Source organism: Fusarium solani (genome assembly GCF_023522795.1).
Source record: "Fusarium solani strain SB1 chromosome Unknown bctg00000004, whole genome shotgun sequence".
Lineage (NCBI taxonomy): Eukaryota > Fungi > Ascomycota > Sordariomycetes > Hypocreales > Nectriaceae > Fusarium > Fusarium solani.
The window spans coordinates 3,405,576-3,420,323 of NW_027072152.1; the positions used below are offsets into that span (position 1 = coordinate 3,405,576).

Genomic DNA, 14,748 nt, shown 5'->3' on the forward strand with positions numbered 1-14,748 from the left:
AGGGGATGGGGGGCTGTGTGTGATACACGCTAGCTGCCTAACAAGACATATTTTGTGTGCTGGATGGAGATCTGCAGGGAACTTTGGTACTGTTGAACACAACGTGATTGTGGCTACTGGCGGCTGAGAGATTGCTGGTCCCGTACGGAGTACTGAGCTCTCCGATGTGACTTGTGAGGTAACATTGGTTTCGAGAGGAACCGCTGAGCTTATGATGAATGGACCCTAGAGCTGCCCTGTCGGGCAATTAGTATTGCTAGCGCTTAGAAGTTGACCAGGTAGCTCCGTGTAGTGGAAGCTTGAGACTGACACGACGTTTAAACAACCTTTCATCACTGACAGCTTGGAGCGCAAGGGGATTGCCTAATAGCAACCGGCGGCCTCCGATTTGCCTCATTATCAGATCAGAATAAACGCGAAAGAATGCCTTGGAACCCGAAAAAGGACAATGATCCCCTAGTCCCAAGATCCTCTCTACGTCATGTCAATCTTAACTCGTCATGATTCTACCCTACATCGCCGTCTACTTTCCCCAAGTGCGTATGGACGCTGATTGCTCAATCTCTTTCATCAAACAATCACGTGATTGGTCTGGTGGTCTAGTGGTATGATTCTCGCTTAGGGCAAACCCGAAAGCAAGCTTGCGAGAGGTCCCGGGTTCAATCCCCGGCCAGACCCTTTTCTTTTGCACCATTTACCAATGGCTGGTGATGCTTTTGACTTGATGTTATTGGATAACAGCACCTCTTTTTGTTTCCCAGCTTTGGTATGTGTCTGGTCATGAAGTACACCGTTGGGAGCACATGGAACAATAAGAGCAAAAGGAACGAGAGAACAAGGCACACATCAAAACATGGAACCCACTTCACAAAAAACCATGTCATTAAAGTCAAATAAATAACGGCAACCTTCTTAAGTCTATCCTTGGTCTATGCACGAATACAAAAACAGATCTCGGGCGCGAGATAATACACAAGACACGCTAATGGGCGTCAAGTCAACCCACGATCCATTTGGGTAATTTACAGAGCAAAGAAGGCGGCGACGATGGCGAGGCCAGCCGCCGAAACCTTGAGGGCAGAAGCACCGCTGACGACGGTGCTGGGGGTCTCTCGGCGGGAGCAGAGCCAGACTCGGAACCAGAACCGGAGCCAGAGCCAGACTCGGAGCCGGAGCCGGAAGAGCCAGAACCAGACTCGGAAGAGCCAGAGCCGGAGGAACCGGAGCCAGAGCCAGAACCGGAGCCAGACTCAGAGTCGGAACCAGAACCAGAGCCGGAACCAGAACCAGAGCCGGAGCCAGAACCAGCGGTGGGAGTAGAGTAGACACCAGTGCCAGTGGCAGTCTTGGTAGAGTCGTGACCAGAGCCAGTGCCAGTAGCGGTGGCAGTGGAGTTGTTGTGGGCAGCGCTGGTGGACTCGGTGGCCTCGGCATCCTCAGTGTCGGTAGCCTTGGAAGAACCGCTGGTGCGGGTCTTGGTGGAGGCCTTGGTGGAGGTCTCGGTCTCCTCCTCCTCGTAGCCCTCGCAAGACAGGTCGAAGAGAGGGTTGGTGGACAGGTCCTTAGTGATGGCGAACTTCATCTTGTTGTCGGGGTTGGAGTCACGGAGAGTGTACCAGAAGGTGGGGGTCTGGTTGAAGAGGCGGCGGCAGCCAACATCGCGCCAGTACTTCTGGGCGTTCTTGACACTGGGGACAGCCTCATCCCAGTCGGGACCAGTCACGGGCCAACCGGTCTCGGTGACCCAGACGGGCTTGCCGCCAGCGGCAGCAATGGTGGCCTCGTAGGCCTTGTCGAAGAGCTTGCCAGCGTTCTCGATGCTGTTGCCCTTGTCGTTCTCGTAGTAGGGGTACTCATCGACACCGATGAAGTCGATGGCGTCGAGGACGGGCTTGTTGGTGACGTTGCCCCAGACGTCCCAGGTGTCGACGTGGCCGAGGGGAACCTTGGCGATGGGGGTGCCCTTGAAGGCGGTGCGGAAGTCGTCGATGAAGTCGACGAGGACATCGGGGTCGACACCGACACCACCCTTGTTCTTGACACCAGTGACCGAGTTTCGGTAGAGATCCTCGCTACCGATGGAGACACCAATGATGAGGTCGGTAAGCTCAGAGCCGTACTTGGCAACGGCCTTCTTCAGGGCGCTGATCTCCTTGTCAATGTTGTCGGTTCCGGAGGTCCAGACACCGAGGAGGATGGAGGTGTCAGTCTCGATGGCAGCCTCGAAAGCCTCGATGGGGTCATCCTGAGAGTAAGCCTGGATGTTGGTGTAGAGTCGGACGGCGCTGAAGTCACCGGGGGCGCCCTTGAGGCCCTGAGCAGTCTCGAACTCGGCCTTGAAGTCGGCCTTGAACTTGGCGGATCGGTCGGCGAGGGTGGCACCGGAGTTGAAACCAAGGTAGTTCTTAGCCGAGGCGCCAACGGCGAGGGCGCCGGCAGCGATGGTAGCGGAAACCTTCATGATGGCTAAAGTCTATTCGGTTCGACAAGAGAGTGTTGTTTTTCGTTACTTTTCCTGTGAAACCTAACAAGCTCACGCCACGCCTGATCGATCACGTACTAAAAAGAGCGTGGGATATGTGGGAAATAATATTCAAAAAAGCCCTGAGGCGAAAAGAGAGTGACGAGGAATACAGAGAATGTCGATCCCAAAAGAGAAAGGACAGACAAGAAAAAAGGGAATGATGGATGAAAGAAAGGTCTTTTTCGTGATTGAAAGAATGGATGAGCTTCTTGTTTTGGGTCATTCAGGAACGCCATGAAATTAGGGGGAGCGGGCCCTGGCGCCGTCACGTGCATGCACTAAGTTCCCGGTTTTTCAGGGGAAAGAGCTGACGACGCGGCTCCACAGCGATGGAATGATTGGCCCCGGCGCTTAGTCCACTAAGAATAGCAGCTGAGGTCAGTGCTCATTGGCGGCTAACCCCAGCATCTCCTGTCTCGTATCCAGCGCCACCCAAGCCATAGACGGGATGGTAATTTGCGTGTGATCGACGATAAACAATCATGATCGCGGTGAGGAATGGTTATGATACGGTGCAGTACAGTTTCTTGTTTATTCAGGTTAATGTCGATAAAACGCGCTCGATGCATGCTTCCCTAAGAACTCGCTGAGGATCTGCCACGTCTCGATGCCATGTGTTGTCAAGCCACGTCCAAAACTCGGCAACTGGGCTTTAACGGGGATCAGGGAGGACCAAGCCCATTCACGGGTGGATCTTTATGCAAGGAACAAGTCGCCGACAAAGAAAACATAAGCAAAGTCTATTCGTGTACCCAATCTTTAGTGCATTTATAAGCTGGGATCTGGGATGTCTTTTGCAGCTGGGTTCCAATTCCATGGCCAATCTTCATGTTTAGACTGGGCATGCAGGCGAAACCGCGAAACATTCGATGCAACCTCCTGAGTGGTTCAATCAGAGGCCAGACAGATGCAGGTACCAATTTCGCAATCCTCCTGGATTCACTTCGCTACTCTCTTGTGGAAAGGGATGCCCAGAAACTTCCTTGACGTCAACGAGTGATACGAGAAGATTCCCCGGGAACAAGAAACGAGGGTGGACGAGTGGCTGAATGGTGTTTGGTCCAAGTGGGCTAAGCTCCCCCTTGGAGTGGAGAGCGGCACGCTTGGCTTGGAAGCCGATCGATCCGTTCTTGAGCTTGCGAGCTTCGGCGTGTCTGGAACGGGCAGAGTCGAAACGGGACGAATGTTGGGCGACCGAGTTTAATCCTGTCTGAGTTGAAGATATTGAGACGATTCTCTTCCCGCGACTCGAGACGAAGCATCAAACATTGGTCAACATACTCGACTCGTTGACCTGTTCCACTCGAGCTGCCCCTATCTGACCCTCAGCTCACCGTTGAATGCTTGTCAGGAGGTTCCCGCCTCAAGCGCTCCCGACCATGTCTCACCGACCAAAACATGGCCGGTCACCTTCGTCGGCCGACAGTCTCAGCCATGCAAGGTCCAGTCTTCACAAGAAGCATTGCAAGAGAAATTCTTTCTTGAGAAACTCGAGGCTGATGGATAAAACAAATTGGTATTTGCACGGATTCCGTTTCCACGCTTAAACTAGACCAACCTACTCCTTGTCATTCATCCCAACCACCGTCACGCATTTACTTCTGCTCCCTGCTGGCCTGAGCTTCAGCGAGGAACACTTCATCCTCGTTAATCTTGTAATTGGCAGACTTGCGAGCCGGGATGCCCTTCTGGAACTATTAAGGCTGTTAGCGGAGATCCTTCTTGACTTGGGCATATCACTCACCATGTAGTCCATCTCACCAAAGGTTCGGCCCTTGGTCTCAAACATGCGGAAGTAGCCCCAAACCAGAGTAAGAGTAGCGAGTCCGGCCCAGAAGAAGGCCTGTGCTGGTGTTAGCGGACGCTGTGGCGAATGTGATCAAGATGGGCACTCACAGTCTTTCCCTTTGCATTCCACGCTCCGGGGGAGAGCAGCTGCGGCTGGAGGAGTCCTCCGCAGATAATGTTGCCGACGTAGTAGGTTGATCGGGCTAGGACGACGGTCTGGGTTCGCAGGCGGGTTGAGCCAATCTCTGCGACCAAGGTGTAGATGATGGGGCCGACCGACATGGAGTAGGCTGCGAGCCAGACGATGCAGAGCAGGGACTGCGCCCAGGCGAGAGCCGCGGTCTGCTTGGCGAGGGCTAGGAATCCGATGACCCAGAGGATGACGACCAGGAGGAGAAGCCGGCGAGCCAGATGGTGCGGCGTCCCCATTTGGAGATGTAGAACCAAGAGATGATGGTTCCGACAAAGGCGATACCAGTGCCACCGAGGGCGATACCATACGAAGCATCAGCACCAATACCGGTCTGCTGGAAGAAGAAAGATCCACTGTAGCAGAGAGCGCCGCCGTTAGTGATCTGGGAGAGGAAACCCATGCATGCGATCTCGGTACGTCGAATGTTGCTCCCGCGGAAGCAGTCCCAGTACGTGACGCCAGCCCGCTCCTCGATCTCGAGCTTGTTGGTGTGTACCATCATAGCGACGGTGGCATCAATGTTGATGTCGTGCTCCGGCTCGGAAAGACGCTCGAGGGATCGCTTGGCCTCGTCGAGCTGGTTCGTCCGGACGAGATACCAGGGAGACTCGGGGGCCATCCAGGCGGCGATGAAGAGGGGGACGGGCCACACCCACTGGATGGCAAAGGGGACTCTGTAACTCCACTCGGTAGAGTTGTTGACGAGGCCCTTGAGGACGCCGGCTGAGATGAACTGGCCGATGCACCAGCACAGGTTGACATAGGCAGTGAGATAGCCACGGATGGCCAGAGGGGTCACCTCAGCAGCATACGCAGGGCCAGTGGTGGCAAACACGCCCCAAGGGATGTTGCAAAGGAATTGACCTACGAGGAGAACCTCGATATTAGGCGCAAAGAAGACGACAAAGATGAAGGCAGTCAACCAAAACAGGCTCGCCATGAGAACCTTGCGGTGGCCCCATTTGGCAGTCGCCCATCCGTTCATCAAGGCGCCGATGATGTTGGCAAAGGCGCCGAGACAGTTGAACTTCTGCTGCCAGTTTGCCGAGATCTGGTGTCCGTTGTCCTCATCCAGCCAGGCACCGTACTTCTTGCGGAAACTCGGGTAACCGTAGAACGAGCTCAGGAGGGTAACGTCGTAACCCTCCATGATGACGGTGGTTGAGATGACTTGGTCTGTCAGCACAGCACCCTTTTTGAGTAGGTAAACTTACGGATGGACCAAAAGGCAGCCCGCTTGTACGTCTTGAGGGCTTGAAAGACGCCAAAGCTGTGCTCCTGGGCCGTGGCCTGGTGAGCCTCGGTGTTGAGCGTCTTGTCGTGCAGGTCGACGTCCTTGAGGTGGTCGAGGCCATTGTCAGTGGTCTCGATCTGGAGCTCTGGAGCTTCGCCTTGCTTTTCGGTCGCCATGTTGAAGCCTGCCCAGTTGGATGAACAATTGGATCTCAATGGATGAGAGCTGGAGAGGGTAGGGCTGTATCAATTGAGTTCCCCAGACTGGGGCCGCGGGTAGTTATAATGTCACCTTCCAGCTGCCTCCAGCTAGGATCCTTCTCCTCATGCTACCTCGACTCTGCAACCTCGCGGCAAACATGATCCTCTCCACTCGAAGCCCGGCATATCGAATTGAGCCTGTATCCGCAATAGGATCGACGGGCCGTTAAATCGTTCCTCCCCAGGTTCAAGTTTAGTGTTCGAGGCCATCTCACCACTCCCCCGCGCCATTGGTGGAAGATCTTGCGGGGGTGATGTTAAAGATGGCCTGGTCTCATCGACTGCGAGTGGACCGCCTAAGATCAAGAAAACGTCTGACCACTCACAGCGAGCGTCCTCCCCTCAAATCTCTAGAGTTTTGGGGTAAAAGGATTTAACTGCCTAGTTCAGTAGGTGGAGAATCTGGGGTAGGTCTGGGGGATGGTGGTTTGATCCTTGCGACGATGCTGGTCTCCCTTCGGTGTAGACTCCGCTTTCTCTTAGTCCTGCAGCTGGACTTTCTGGGGGATTGACGGGAGGATCAGGCAAGCTTTTGTTGGTCTCTGGGGCTAGGTTCGTCGGCAGTCAACTCCGGCTGAGTGGGCTCTAGTGATGCTTGGGGTCATGCATGTGAAGAACTTTTGTCTTTGTTGGCACCCGTATTGCTCGATCACGGGTGAATCTCAACCCATCTTTGCGTCTATTCTGCCGGTATTATATCCTGGGAATGGGTTAAGTGCTTCTCCAAGCGCTGCACGCGACCTTGACCTTGGTCAGAACCTTAAGCCGCATATGAGGAGCCATTGCTCTCTCCAAGCTGTCGTACACTCTTGGACTGTATTCAGCGCTCTTTCAAGGGTCTGTCAGATACTGGATCGCTTCCCCCCTCGCTTGTGTGAATGTCGGGCCCGCTTGACTGTCCCTCCTTGATCTGTCAGTCATCACTAAGGTGTTCTCCCTCTCAACAGTGCTTAGTTACTGCTTACTTTTGCCACGCTCAAAGCTTGTATGACCAGAACTCCAATACGCCAATTGGAAGATCCATCAAATGGGCGATGCTGTCAAACGGGCCGTCGGGTTGAAGCTATTGAGACAGACCAAAGAGTCGTCTCATCAATAGTTCGTCCACGCAAGTCGTCTCCCATAGAGCAAGGTTACATCCCCTCCACACCACCTCCGCATCTGACTTGTATCCTCAAGTTTATCTCCCAGCGCATTTAGGCTAATCCTCAGGCTCATATTCCCCAGCCTATGAGGCGCCAAGATTGGGGGTTAGAAGTCGGCATATCAGATGCTGCTTCGGCTGCTCTCGTCCCGAGGTACTGGATCACCCGGGAGGGCCACATCGGACCATGGCTCGAGGATGTGGTTCGAGAGAGGGCGCTCTTGAGGACCCGACAGGCTGGGATGATGGCTTTCTTGTTGCATTTTGCCTGATTGCAAGCGCTGCTCGGGTCCCGGCTGAGACTGCCGACGGTTCGTGGCGTTTACATCCGTTGGCGGTAGTGGCCGAAGGCGAACGGTCTGATTTTCGTCTTACAGGAAAGTCGATCTTGGCCTTCTCTTCATCTTCAATCCTCAATCTTTTGTCTCTTTTCCCGCGTTTCTTCACCTTCCAAGAGCTGGACTTCAGACGCTCCACGAGCCTTCTTCCCCCTTCATGCGCCGCCAAGTGTCACCGCCTCCCCTCCCATTCCCGATTGTTGTGAAAGCGGCATAGTCAATGGACCAGTCCAACTATCCGTTGGGAGAAATGGATTATGATCGTAGAAGGACGTGGGAAAGGCACATTCGGGCCCTCTTAAAAAGGGATAGGCGAACCTGGGTCGACGAAATCGACATGTAAACTCAGTCGTCCTCGTCCGGCTTGTCCAAGCTGCCGAAGCCATGGAATAAATTGTCGTTTGGGTTTGGCTACTATTCGTGATGAAGCTATAGCTCTTATTAGCCTGAATTCAAGGGTTTTTTTTTTTTTTTTTTTTTTCCTTCATATGTAGGGACAGATGGCTCACCTTGATCTGGGCTTGGGAGGTGAAGGGTCAAGTGGAGCGGTGATCCACGGATGTCGTGCCGCCGAGGTAGCCGTCAGACGATCTTCACCTCTCACCTGTAGGAGTTTCATGACAAAGTCTCGCCCATAATCCGAGACTTTGCACGAAAGCAAGTGATCCCTCGGAAACTTAGACATACCGGAGTAGAACCGAAATAGATCAAGGAGGGTGGTAAAGGGGGGGTCCCTGTGAGTATCTTGTGCACGACACAACCTAGCGACCACATATCTGCTGGTGAGCACGGATGATCTGTGGAGACAATGACTTCTGGAGCCGCGTAGCCTAGGGTGCCGCGATGGACGACAGTAACTGTGTTCTGGTCGGTCAACCTCATGCTAATCCCAAAGTCGGCGACCCTGACATGCCAAGCCGGAGCCCTAGAAACCACCATAATGTTCTAGAGACTAGTCAGAAATGTAGTAAAATGGTCCTCGTGTAGGCATACTGATGGCTTCAGATCGTAATGAAGAAACCCGCTGTTGTGCATGAACCCAACAGCCTCCAAGACTTGTTCTGTGATCTGCCTTCCCTCGAACTCCGATAGAGGTTCATCGTTCAAGTTGATTTGTAGGTCTCCCAGGGGCATATACTTCATGATGATGAAGATGCGGTCGTTTAGTTCATACCACCCCTCCGAGCGCACAAAGCAATGGCGGTACTAATCCTGGTTAGCATCCAAACTCAAGTATACGTATCAGCCAGACCCCAACTGACCTTGGGATGTGAAAACTTAAAGACTGCGTCGAGCTCGCGGATCCAGTCGTCTTCCACCCCCACTATGATACCCTTCATGATTTCTTTGACAGCCCTGACTTTGTTGTCATTACCCGTGATGCATCTCTCAAGATGGACCATTCCGAAGGTTCCACGCCCTAGCAGTGACTCCCTCTGCCATCGCTCCTCTCTGCGCAAGGATCGTGAACTTGGAGACGGCTCAGCTTCGTAAACCACATGGCGGGTGCACGAGTCCAAGAAGTCGGTCTCGATTTTGGCGTCCCTGACGTGATCAGGGAGGACTTGGCGGGAAGGCATCCTTCAGGGGGCAGACCTACTGTCGCCTAACAATCACCCAATCCACTACCACAGGCGGAGCTAAGTGCACAAAAGACGTTGGTGGATTTATCTAGCCGTGTTTAAGTAGGTATCGAGATGGCGGCTCTGTTGGCTCTCTGAGCTGACATTGGAGAAATAAGCCAGGGGAGCCTGAGAGAGGCTGTGCTTCTCAAAGCCTCGCGGAAGGGCATTTGCTGTCTTAGGCATCTATGCATGAGTGCATTTAGCCCAACTGCGCCTCATCTCTATTTAGTTGGTGCAAAACTAACATTGATATCTCCAGCAAATGAGACGCTAGAAAGACCTTGGATATTTCTATCCACCAAGCTTTTTCCAGCGCCAAGCGAATACTCAACGCCTCTACCAGGCACAATGCTCTCATCACCCTGCAAGATATGCCTCGACTTTGACGAGAGCCTACTCCAACCGCCCTCGAGAACACGCTGCACCCTTGATGAACTATGCAACTCCGCGCCGGCATGTTCCACATGCAGCATCGTTCTTAGAGCAGTTGAGCATTGCTTTCCAGAGATTCTCCTGGCGACATTTTATTTCGGCCTCTCCTTCTCTCGATTTAACGGTCGTCATCTACAGAACCCTAGCGAGACATTTAGCGTGACCGTCTCTGTTGAGGAGGATGTCGTTGAGGAGGATCTGCCGGAGGAGTTGGTGGGACAGATGTTTCGGGATCGTGAACTTCACATATACACTGCCAAAGGTACGGGACTGCTCAACCGCTTTCCTCAATTTCGGCTCACCAACTATCTCCCAACCTAGGAAAGCCTTGTTCCTGGCCAGTGTTTGAAGAAGGTCTGGTGATTCCTTCTAAGCCCCAGGAGCTTGCAAACCAGGCCAGGAAGTGGATCGACGACTGCGACAAGATGCACACGGGCTGTAGAAGGTCTAAAGAGAACATCCTACCGAGAAGAGTTGTCCAGATCATCCGAGACTCCGGGACAGCACCATGTAGAGCTCGCCTCTACGAAACGTCGCCCGGCGAAAGGGGATCTTACGCTTGCCTCAGTCATTGCTGGGGTAAACACCAGATAATCAGAACGACCAAGGATAACTTTAACCGCCACAAGGGGGAAATTCCCTGGGCTGAGCTATCAACTACCTTTAAGGACGCCATCAAATTTTCATTTCACCTTGGCATTGAATTCATCTGGATCGACTCTCTGTGCATTATCCAAGATGATACACCAGATTGGGGAGAGAGAAGCCGTCAAGATGGCGGAATACTACGCCAATGCTGATGCTACATTAGCAGCCACCGCATCTCCAGATGGCACGGTAGGCTTCTATTCCCCTCGACCCGCACGAGATGAGCCTCTTGATATACAAGGGGTGGACAAGCAAGGACAACCGTACCACCTCGTTGTGAGGTCTCACATGAGGCATCCCTACGAATCCAACCGCGATGAAACCTTTAACGGGGGCGCGTATGAGTTTCCGCTCATGACCCGAGGATGGGTACACCAAGAGCATGTCCTCTCCCGGAGATTCCTCCACTTTGGTCCGAGGGAGCTCGTGTGGGAGTGCCAGTCGTTGACAACATGCCAATGTGGAGGAACACCTGCAAGGCCAACCGTACGCGAGAGGACGACCCAACTCCTCAGTGTTTCGAAACCTAGCCTGGATCTAAGAGATCCTATGGTAACGCTCAAGTTATGGTATCAGAACCTCAGGAGCATCACGTCCCTGGACCTTACATATATCCAAGACCGACTTCCAGTCATGGCTGGCATTGCATCGCAGCTCAGCAAAGAGAGAAAAGGGCGTTATCTAGCTGGTCTGTGGGAGGACTCCCTCGTCTCTGATCTTTGCTGGCAGACATTTGGCGACGAGAGAGAAAGGCCAGAGAAGCTCAAGAGCGTGCCGACGTGGTCGTGGGGTTCTGTCTCGGGGCCTATCGCCGGCCCGTGGGATCGTGTCCACAGGACGACTTTTACAGTCAAGGTCGTTGACATTGACTGCAAACCTGATGGACCTACATTCCTCGGCCGCCTTGATCGCGGAATACTTACTCTAGAAGGGTATGTAGCTCGAGTAAAGATATTTCCTCGCGGAGGACGTGGTCAAGGGTTCCCGATGATCCAGTTCACAAACGGAGAGTGTCGTTCCTCGAGTCCATACAAGTTCCAGTTCCAACCTGACGTGGAAGACTGGACGATGAAGACTCCAGATTCTCAAGTGCTAGCTGTGGAGATGGGAAAGACTATCGAAGACGGGCAAACCCAGGAGGCAAATTATCTCATCCTGCAGCCCGCCGAAAGAGGCGGCGGTTTATTTGAACGGGTTGGAAAGGTTTGGGCGGCGGCAGTAGGAATCGGCTCGGGGAAGACGAGGGAGGAGCAGGGTCATGAGATGTCATTCCCCGGATATTTCGCAGAAGAAAGTGCTCTTGAAAAGGTCCGAATATGTTGAATTCGGTAACTTGAAGTTATTACTCCAATTCTTGTTAAATACGCCTGCCACCTGGAGAGATAGCCTTTTCGCCCAAACTTTTATTCCCAAAAAATCCTCAAGAATCCTGAATATGCCTCCCAAGCTCAGCAAAGTCCCCAACATCCTCTCCCGTGAGGTCCCAGTCCGGATTATTATACATCGAGTAGCAGTACTTGTAAAAGTCGTCTGGCGGAATGTCCGCCATCATCATGTCTTGCTGCTGGTTGTCTCCCGCGCCCTCAGGCATAGGGACCCAAAGGTTGTTGAAGTTGTCCCAGAGATCAGTGTCGAGGAGCATAAAGTCCTCTGGAGATGTCTGTCCCTGTCCGGGAACTAGGTCAACACCAGCATTGCCCATGTTGACGAGGTCTGTGCCGTTGACCCCGATACCATTGCTCGGGTTTTCGTGGTGAGCATCGCCGTTAACATCGCCTGTGTGTGCCTGAGGAGAGACGTTGACCACTTGTAGTGACTCAATCTTTTGAGCCATCACCTTCCATAGCTTTTTCACTTCCTGCAGTCTCTCACGAGCATACGTGTTGCCATGGTCTGCAAGGTACTGCAACTCGCCCAATGCCTCGGTCAGTCCCGGCTTAGGGTTGATCTTTGAGCTCTCGTCGCAGACAGAGTCCAGAATAGCGGCTAGAATCATGACGAAGGCAGCAGAGAACGAGGCCTCAAAGTCGTAAAAACCAAATATTGCTGAACTTGTTAGCACATAAACCTTGTAAGAGCTCATGGCACTCACCGATCATGTTTCGCTTCCTTAGTGTACCGACGACTTTCAGTTGCCGCCTAGCAGCTTCCACGCACGTCCTCGATAACCTTCCAAGTGGCGAAGCTTGTAGTTGCTCGCCAGTTGGCCCCTGGCCACTAAGGATGAGCTTTGCAGCATGAAGCATGATTGGCCGGATTGTAAGAATTGTTGCCTGAAACTGTTAGCAAGTATCTTTCTAGCCATTCGGTTCTACATACCTGGAAGAGCATCAGATGAAGCGAGGCAGTTGTCCTTAGACACTGGTCACGGCCTAGGTTGTAGACATCGGTAACCGAGTCCGAGGGAATCTCTTGTGATATCCCGTATAAAGACTTGACGATCTCCTGAACGTGAGGGATAAAGGTATTCTCTGATTCGTCTTCTGGGTTATAGAGCACTGAACAATGTTAGATACAGCTCGATACATTGGGAAGGGGATTATTTACCAGCCAGGATACGCCCTGTGGCTCTGGCGATCCGAATGTTTGTGCACATGGGCCCAGCAGGGGGAATCCGGGGGAATCGCTTGGTAGCGAGATGTTGATGGCTTCATCAGCTATGCTGGGAGGGTTTCCTGTTGCTGCAGCCAGACGTCTGAGTCATTTGTTAGCCGGGATTCTTCACTCTCGTCAAGATTCATACCTCTCGTGCATGTAAATAGTCCACCAGAGACGGTTCAGATGGACCTTTTCTGACTGCATCAAGTGTCTGGTTCCGCAGACTCTATGATACTTTTGCGCAATAGCTAGTCGCATAGCAGTGCTGATCTAGGACGGGTCAGTTCTCAGTTCTGTAGACAAGAATGAACCGGGGTACTCACATAGAGGTAAGCCTCTTCCTTGCGATTCATATTCACAAGGTAAATCGCAAATAGTGCAAAGATCTCTACCCCGAGCTTTCCAAAGGCACGCATCTCTGTCAGCGTCGGCACGTTCTTGTGGGCATATTCAAACAACTGAACCCCTGAAAACTCGTCATTGCCCTCAGGATTCGCGTCAAATAGTGTTCCGATGGCGATCATCAGAATCATCTCCAGAACCCACGGCGACTCGCGCTGCGCGGGATCGTCTTTGTTCTCGTAAAACACCCATAGGCGGTCTGAGAACTCGCGGGCGTCGATGTGATGCTGTGACTGGCCGATGTAGAATAAGGCCTTTTCCAGTAGCCGTTCGGCCTCTTGTCTCGACGGCAGCTTGGGAAACTCGGTATTTGAAGTTCGCCATGGGGCACTGTTCCTGGCTACTTCGTGAAGTTGGTTTGCCTCTGGGCTCACCCAGGGCTTGTTTGTGATTTGCTCATACTCGGGACGAGATGACCCAAGTAGATCCTGTACTCTGGAACCAAAGGTGTGACTTGAACTCAGCGAGGAGCCAGCAAGAATGGCTGTTTTTGTATAAGCGATTTGGTCATCATCCTGTGGACAAGTTGACTCACTTGAAGCTGGGGATGTGTGAGTAGCCTCTTTAGCTTGGTAACTAGGTTGAGTCAAAGGCGCCGAGAAGCTGGACGGGCGAATGAAGCTCGGAGACCTTGATGTTCTGTGCTGATCTGTGTGTGGGGAGGAGTGAGACGTCTGCGAGTGCCCATTTGTTTCTCCATTGAGTCCGTTGTGGACTGGAGCCGGGGTTTCTACAGTTGTTAGAGGGGTTTCAATGAGCGGCTGGATGACAACATACGTGAAATGCTCGCAGGTAGTCCGGTCGGTATCACATTACCCTCCTTTTCATATCTGGCTAACTTGCTCTCAAGTTCCTCAATACGACTGTCAACCCCGATTAGTAAAGATGAACAGAAACAACACAACACTTCATACTTGGCCATATACATGCGCTTGTGTCCATGCTCAGGAACCCTACAGTCTAGCCCTCTCTTGGTGCAGTACTGACAAGGCGTCGTCCCCGAACACCGAACCTTCTTCTTGCGGCAAGTGAGGCATCTGCAAACATGTTTTCGTTAGCCTCTACTCAACGAACTGCATGAAAAAATGTGGAGAAGCGGGCTCTCGTACGCCAATGGTGCCTTTCGGGCATCTTTGCTGTTGGAGGCCGGACGCCTCCGAGCCATGTCTTCGGAGACTGCGGGCATTTGACCTAGAGAGGGAGAGAACAACAAAAAGAGGCCGATAAGGCAGAGAAGACCTAGATCAAACCCTTCTGGAATGCTTCGCCGAAGGTGAGGAACTGATGGGCAGATGCTCCGAAGGGGACGCGGGGATTTCGAGTGATGATGGGTTGTCGCGCCCTCGGGACAAGTTCCGACGTCGCCAGCCCTTCTCCATTTTTTCACGCCGATCACGTGCCGCTAGAGATACACCATCTCCAGACCTGGAGATTTCCTTCTTTGAAGTCGGGATAGAACCCGGTTCGAGACCTACAAACTCTATCTAATGGTCCACATGGTGGCGACCTTATCTAGTGATTCATTTCAAGGCTGGTTTGACTACTTTCTTTCAGTTGAATAC

At 52.7% G+C, this 14,748-nt stretch overlaps 6 protein-coding genes across 6 annotated transcripts; 1 reads left to right on the forward strand and 5 right to left on the reverse strand.

Annotated features, from left to right (window-relative positions):
• Nucleotides 1-997: 997 nt before the first annotated feature.
• Nucleotides 998-2,461, reverse strand: MRS44_008156 (uncharacterized protein; the record flags this gene model as incomplete). The annotated part of the gene is made up of 1 exon (XM_046275903.2): nucleotides 998-2,461. The coding sequence occupies one exon, from the start codon at nucleotides 2,459-2,461 to the stop codon at nucleotides 998-1,000; it is 1,464 nt and encodes a 487-aa protein (XP_046133821.2).
• A 955-nt stretch (nucleotides 2,462-3,416) lies between these two features.
• Nucleotides 3,417-4,594, reverse strand: MRS44_008157 (uncharacterized protein; the record flags this gene model as incomplete). The annotated part of the gene is made up of 4 exons (XM_046269094.2): nucleotides 3,417-3,678; nucleotides 4,124-4,218; nucleotides 4,269-4,367; nucleotides 4,421-4,594. The coding sequence occupies 4 exons, from the start codon at nucleotides 4,592-4,594 to the stop codon at nucleotides 3,417-3,419; spliced, it is 630 nt and encodes a 209-aa protein (XP_046133820.2).
• A 74-nt stretch (nucleotides 4,595-4,668) lies between these two features.
• On the reverse strand, nucleotides 4,669-5,915 carry MRS44_008158 (uncharacterized protein; the record flags this gene model as incomplete). The annotated part of the gene is made up of 2 exons (XM_065620802.1): nucleotides 4,669-5,675; nucleotides 5,720-5,915. The coding sequence occupies 2 exons, from the start codon at nucleotides 5,913-5,915 to the stop codon at nucleotides 4,669-4,671; spliced, it is 1,203 nt and encodes a 400-aa protein (XP_065476874.1).
• Nucleotides 5,916-7,986: 2,071 nt separating this feature from the next.
• MRS44_008159 (uncharacterized protein) lies at nucleotides 7,987-9,061 on the reverse strand (the record flags this gene model as incomplete). The annotated part of the gene is made up of 4 exons (XM_065620803.1): nucleotides 7,987-8,085; nucleotides 8,169-8,426; nucleotides 8,475-8,687; nucleotides 8,744-9,061. The coding sequence occupies 4 exons, from the start codon at nucleotides 9,059-9,061 to the stop codon at nucleotides 7,987-7,989; spliced, it is 888 nt and encodes a 295-aa protein (XP_065476875.1).
• Nucleotides 9,062-10,276: 1,215 nt separating this feature from the next.
• MRS44_008160 (uncharacterized protein) lies at nucleotides 10,277-11,509 on the forward strand (the record flags this gene model as incomplete). The annotated part of the gene is made up of 1 exon (XM_046272697.2): nucleotides 10,277-11,509. One exon carries the CDS (start codon nucleotides 10,277-10,279, stop codon nucleotides 11,507-11,509), a length of 1,233 nt encoding a protein of 410 aa, XP_046133818.2.
• Nucleotides 11,510-11,606: 97 nt separating this feature from the next.
• On the reverse strand, nucleotides 11,607-14,351 carry MRS44_008161 (uncharacterized protein; the record flags this gene model as incomplete). The annotated part of the gene is made up of 10 exons (XM_065620804.1): nucleotides 11,607-12,232; nucleotides 12,279-12,459; nucleotides 12,506-12,684; nucleotides 12,781-12,881; nucleotides 12,930-13,054; nucleotides 13,108-13,670; nucleotides 13,722-13,916; nucleotides 13,964-14,049; nucleotides 14,101-14,223; nucleotides 14,296-14,351. 10 exons carry the CDS (start codon nucleotides 14,349-14,351, stop codon nucleotides 11,607-11,609), a joined length of 2,235 nt encoding a protein of 744 aa, XP_065476876.1.
• Nucleotides 14,352-14,748: the final 397 nt, after the last annotated feature.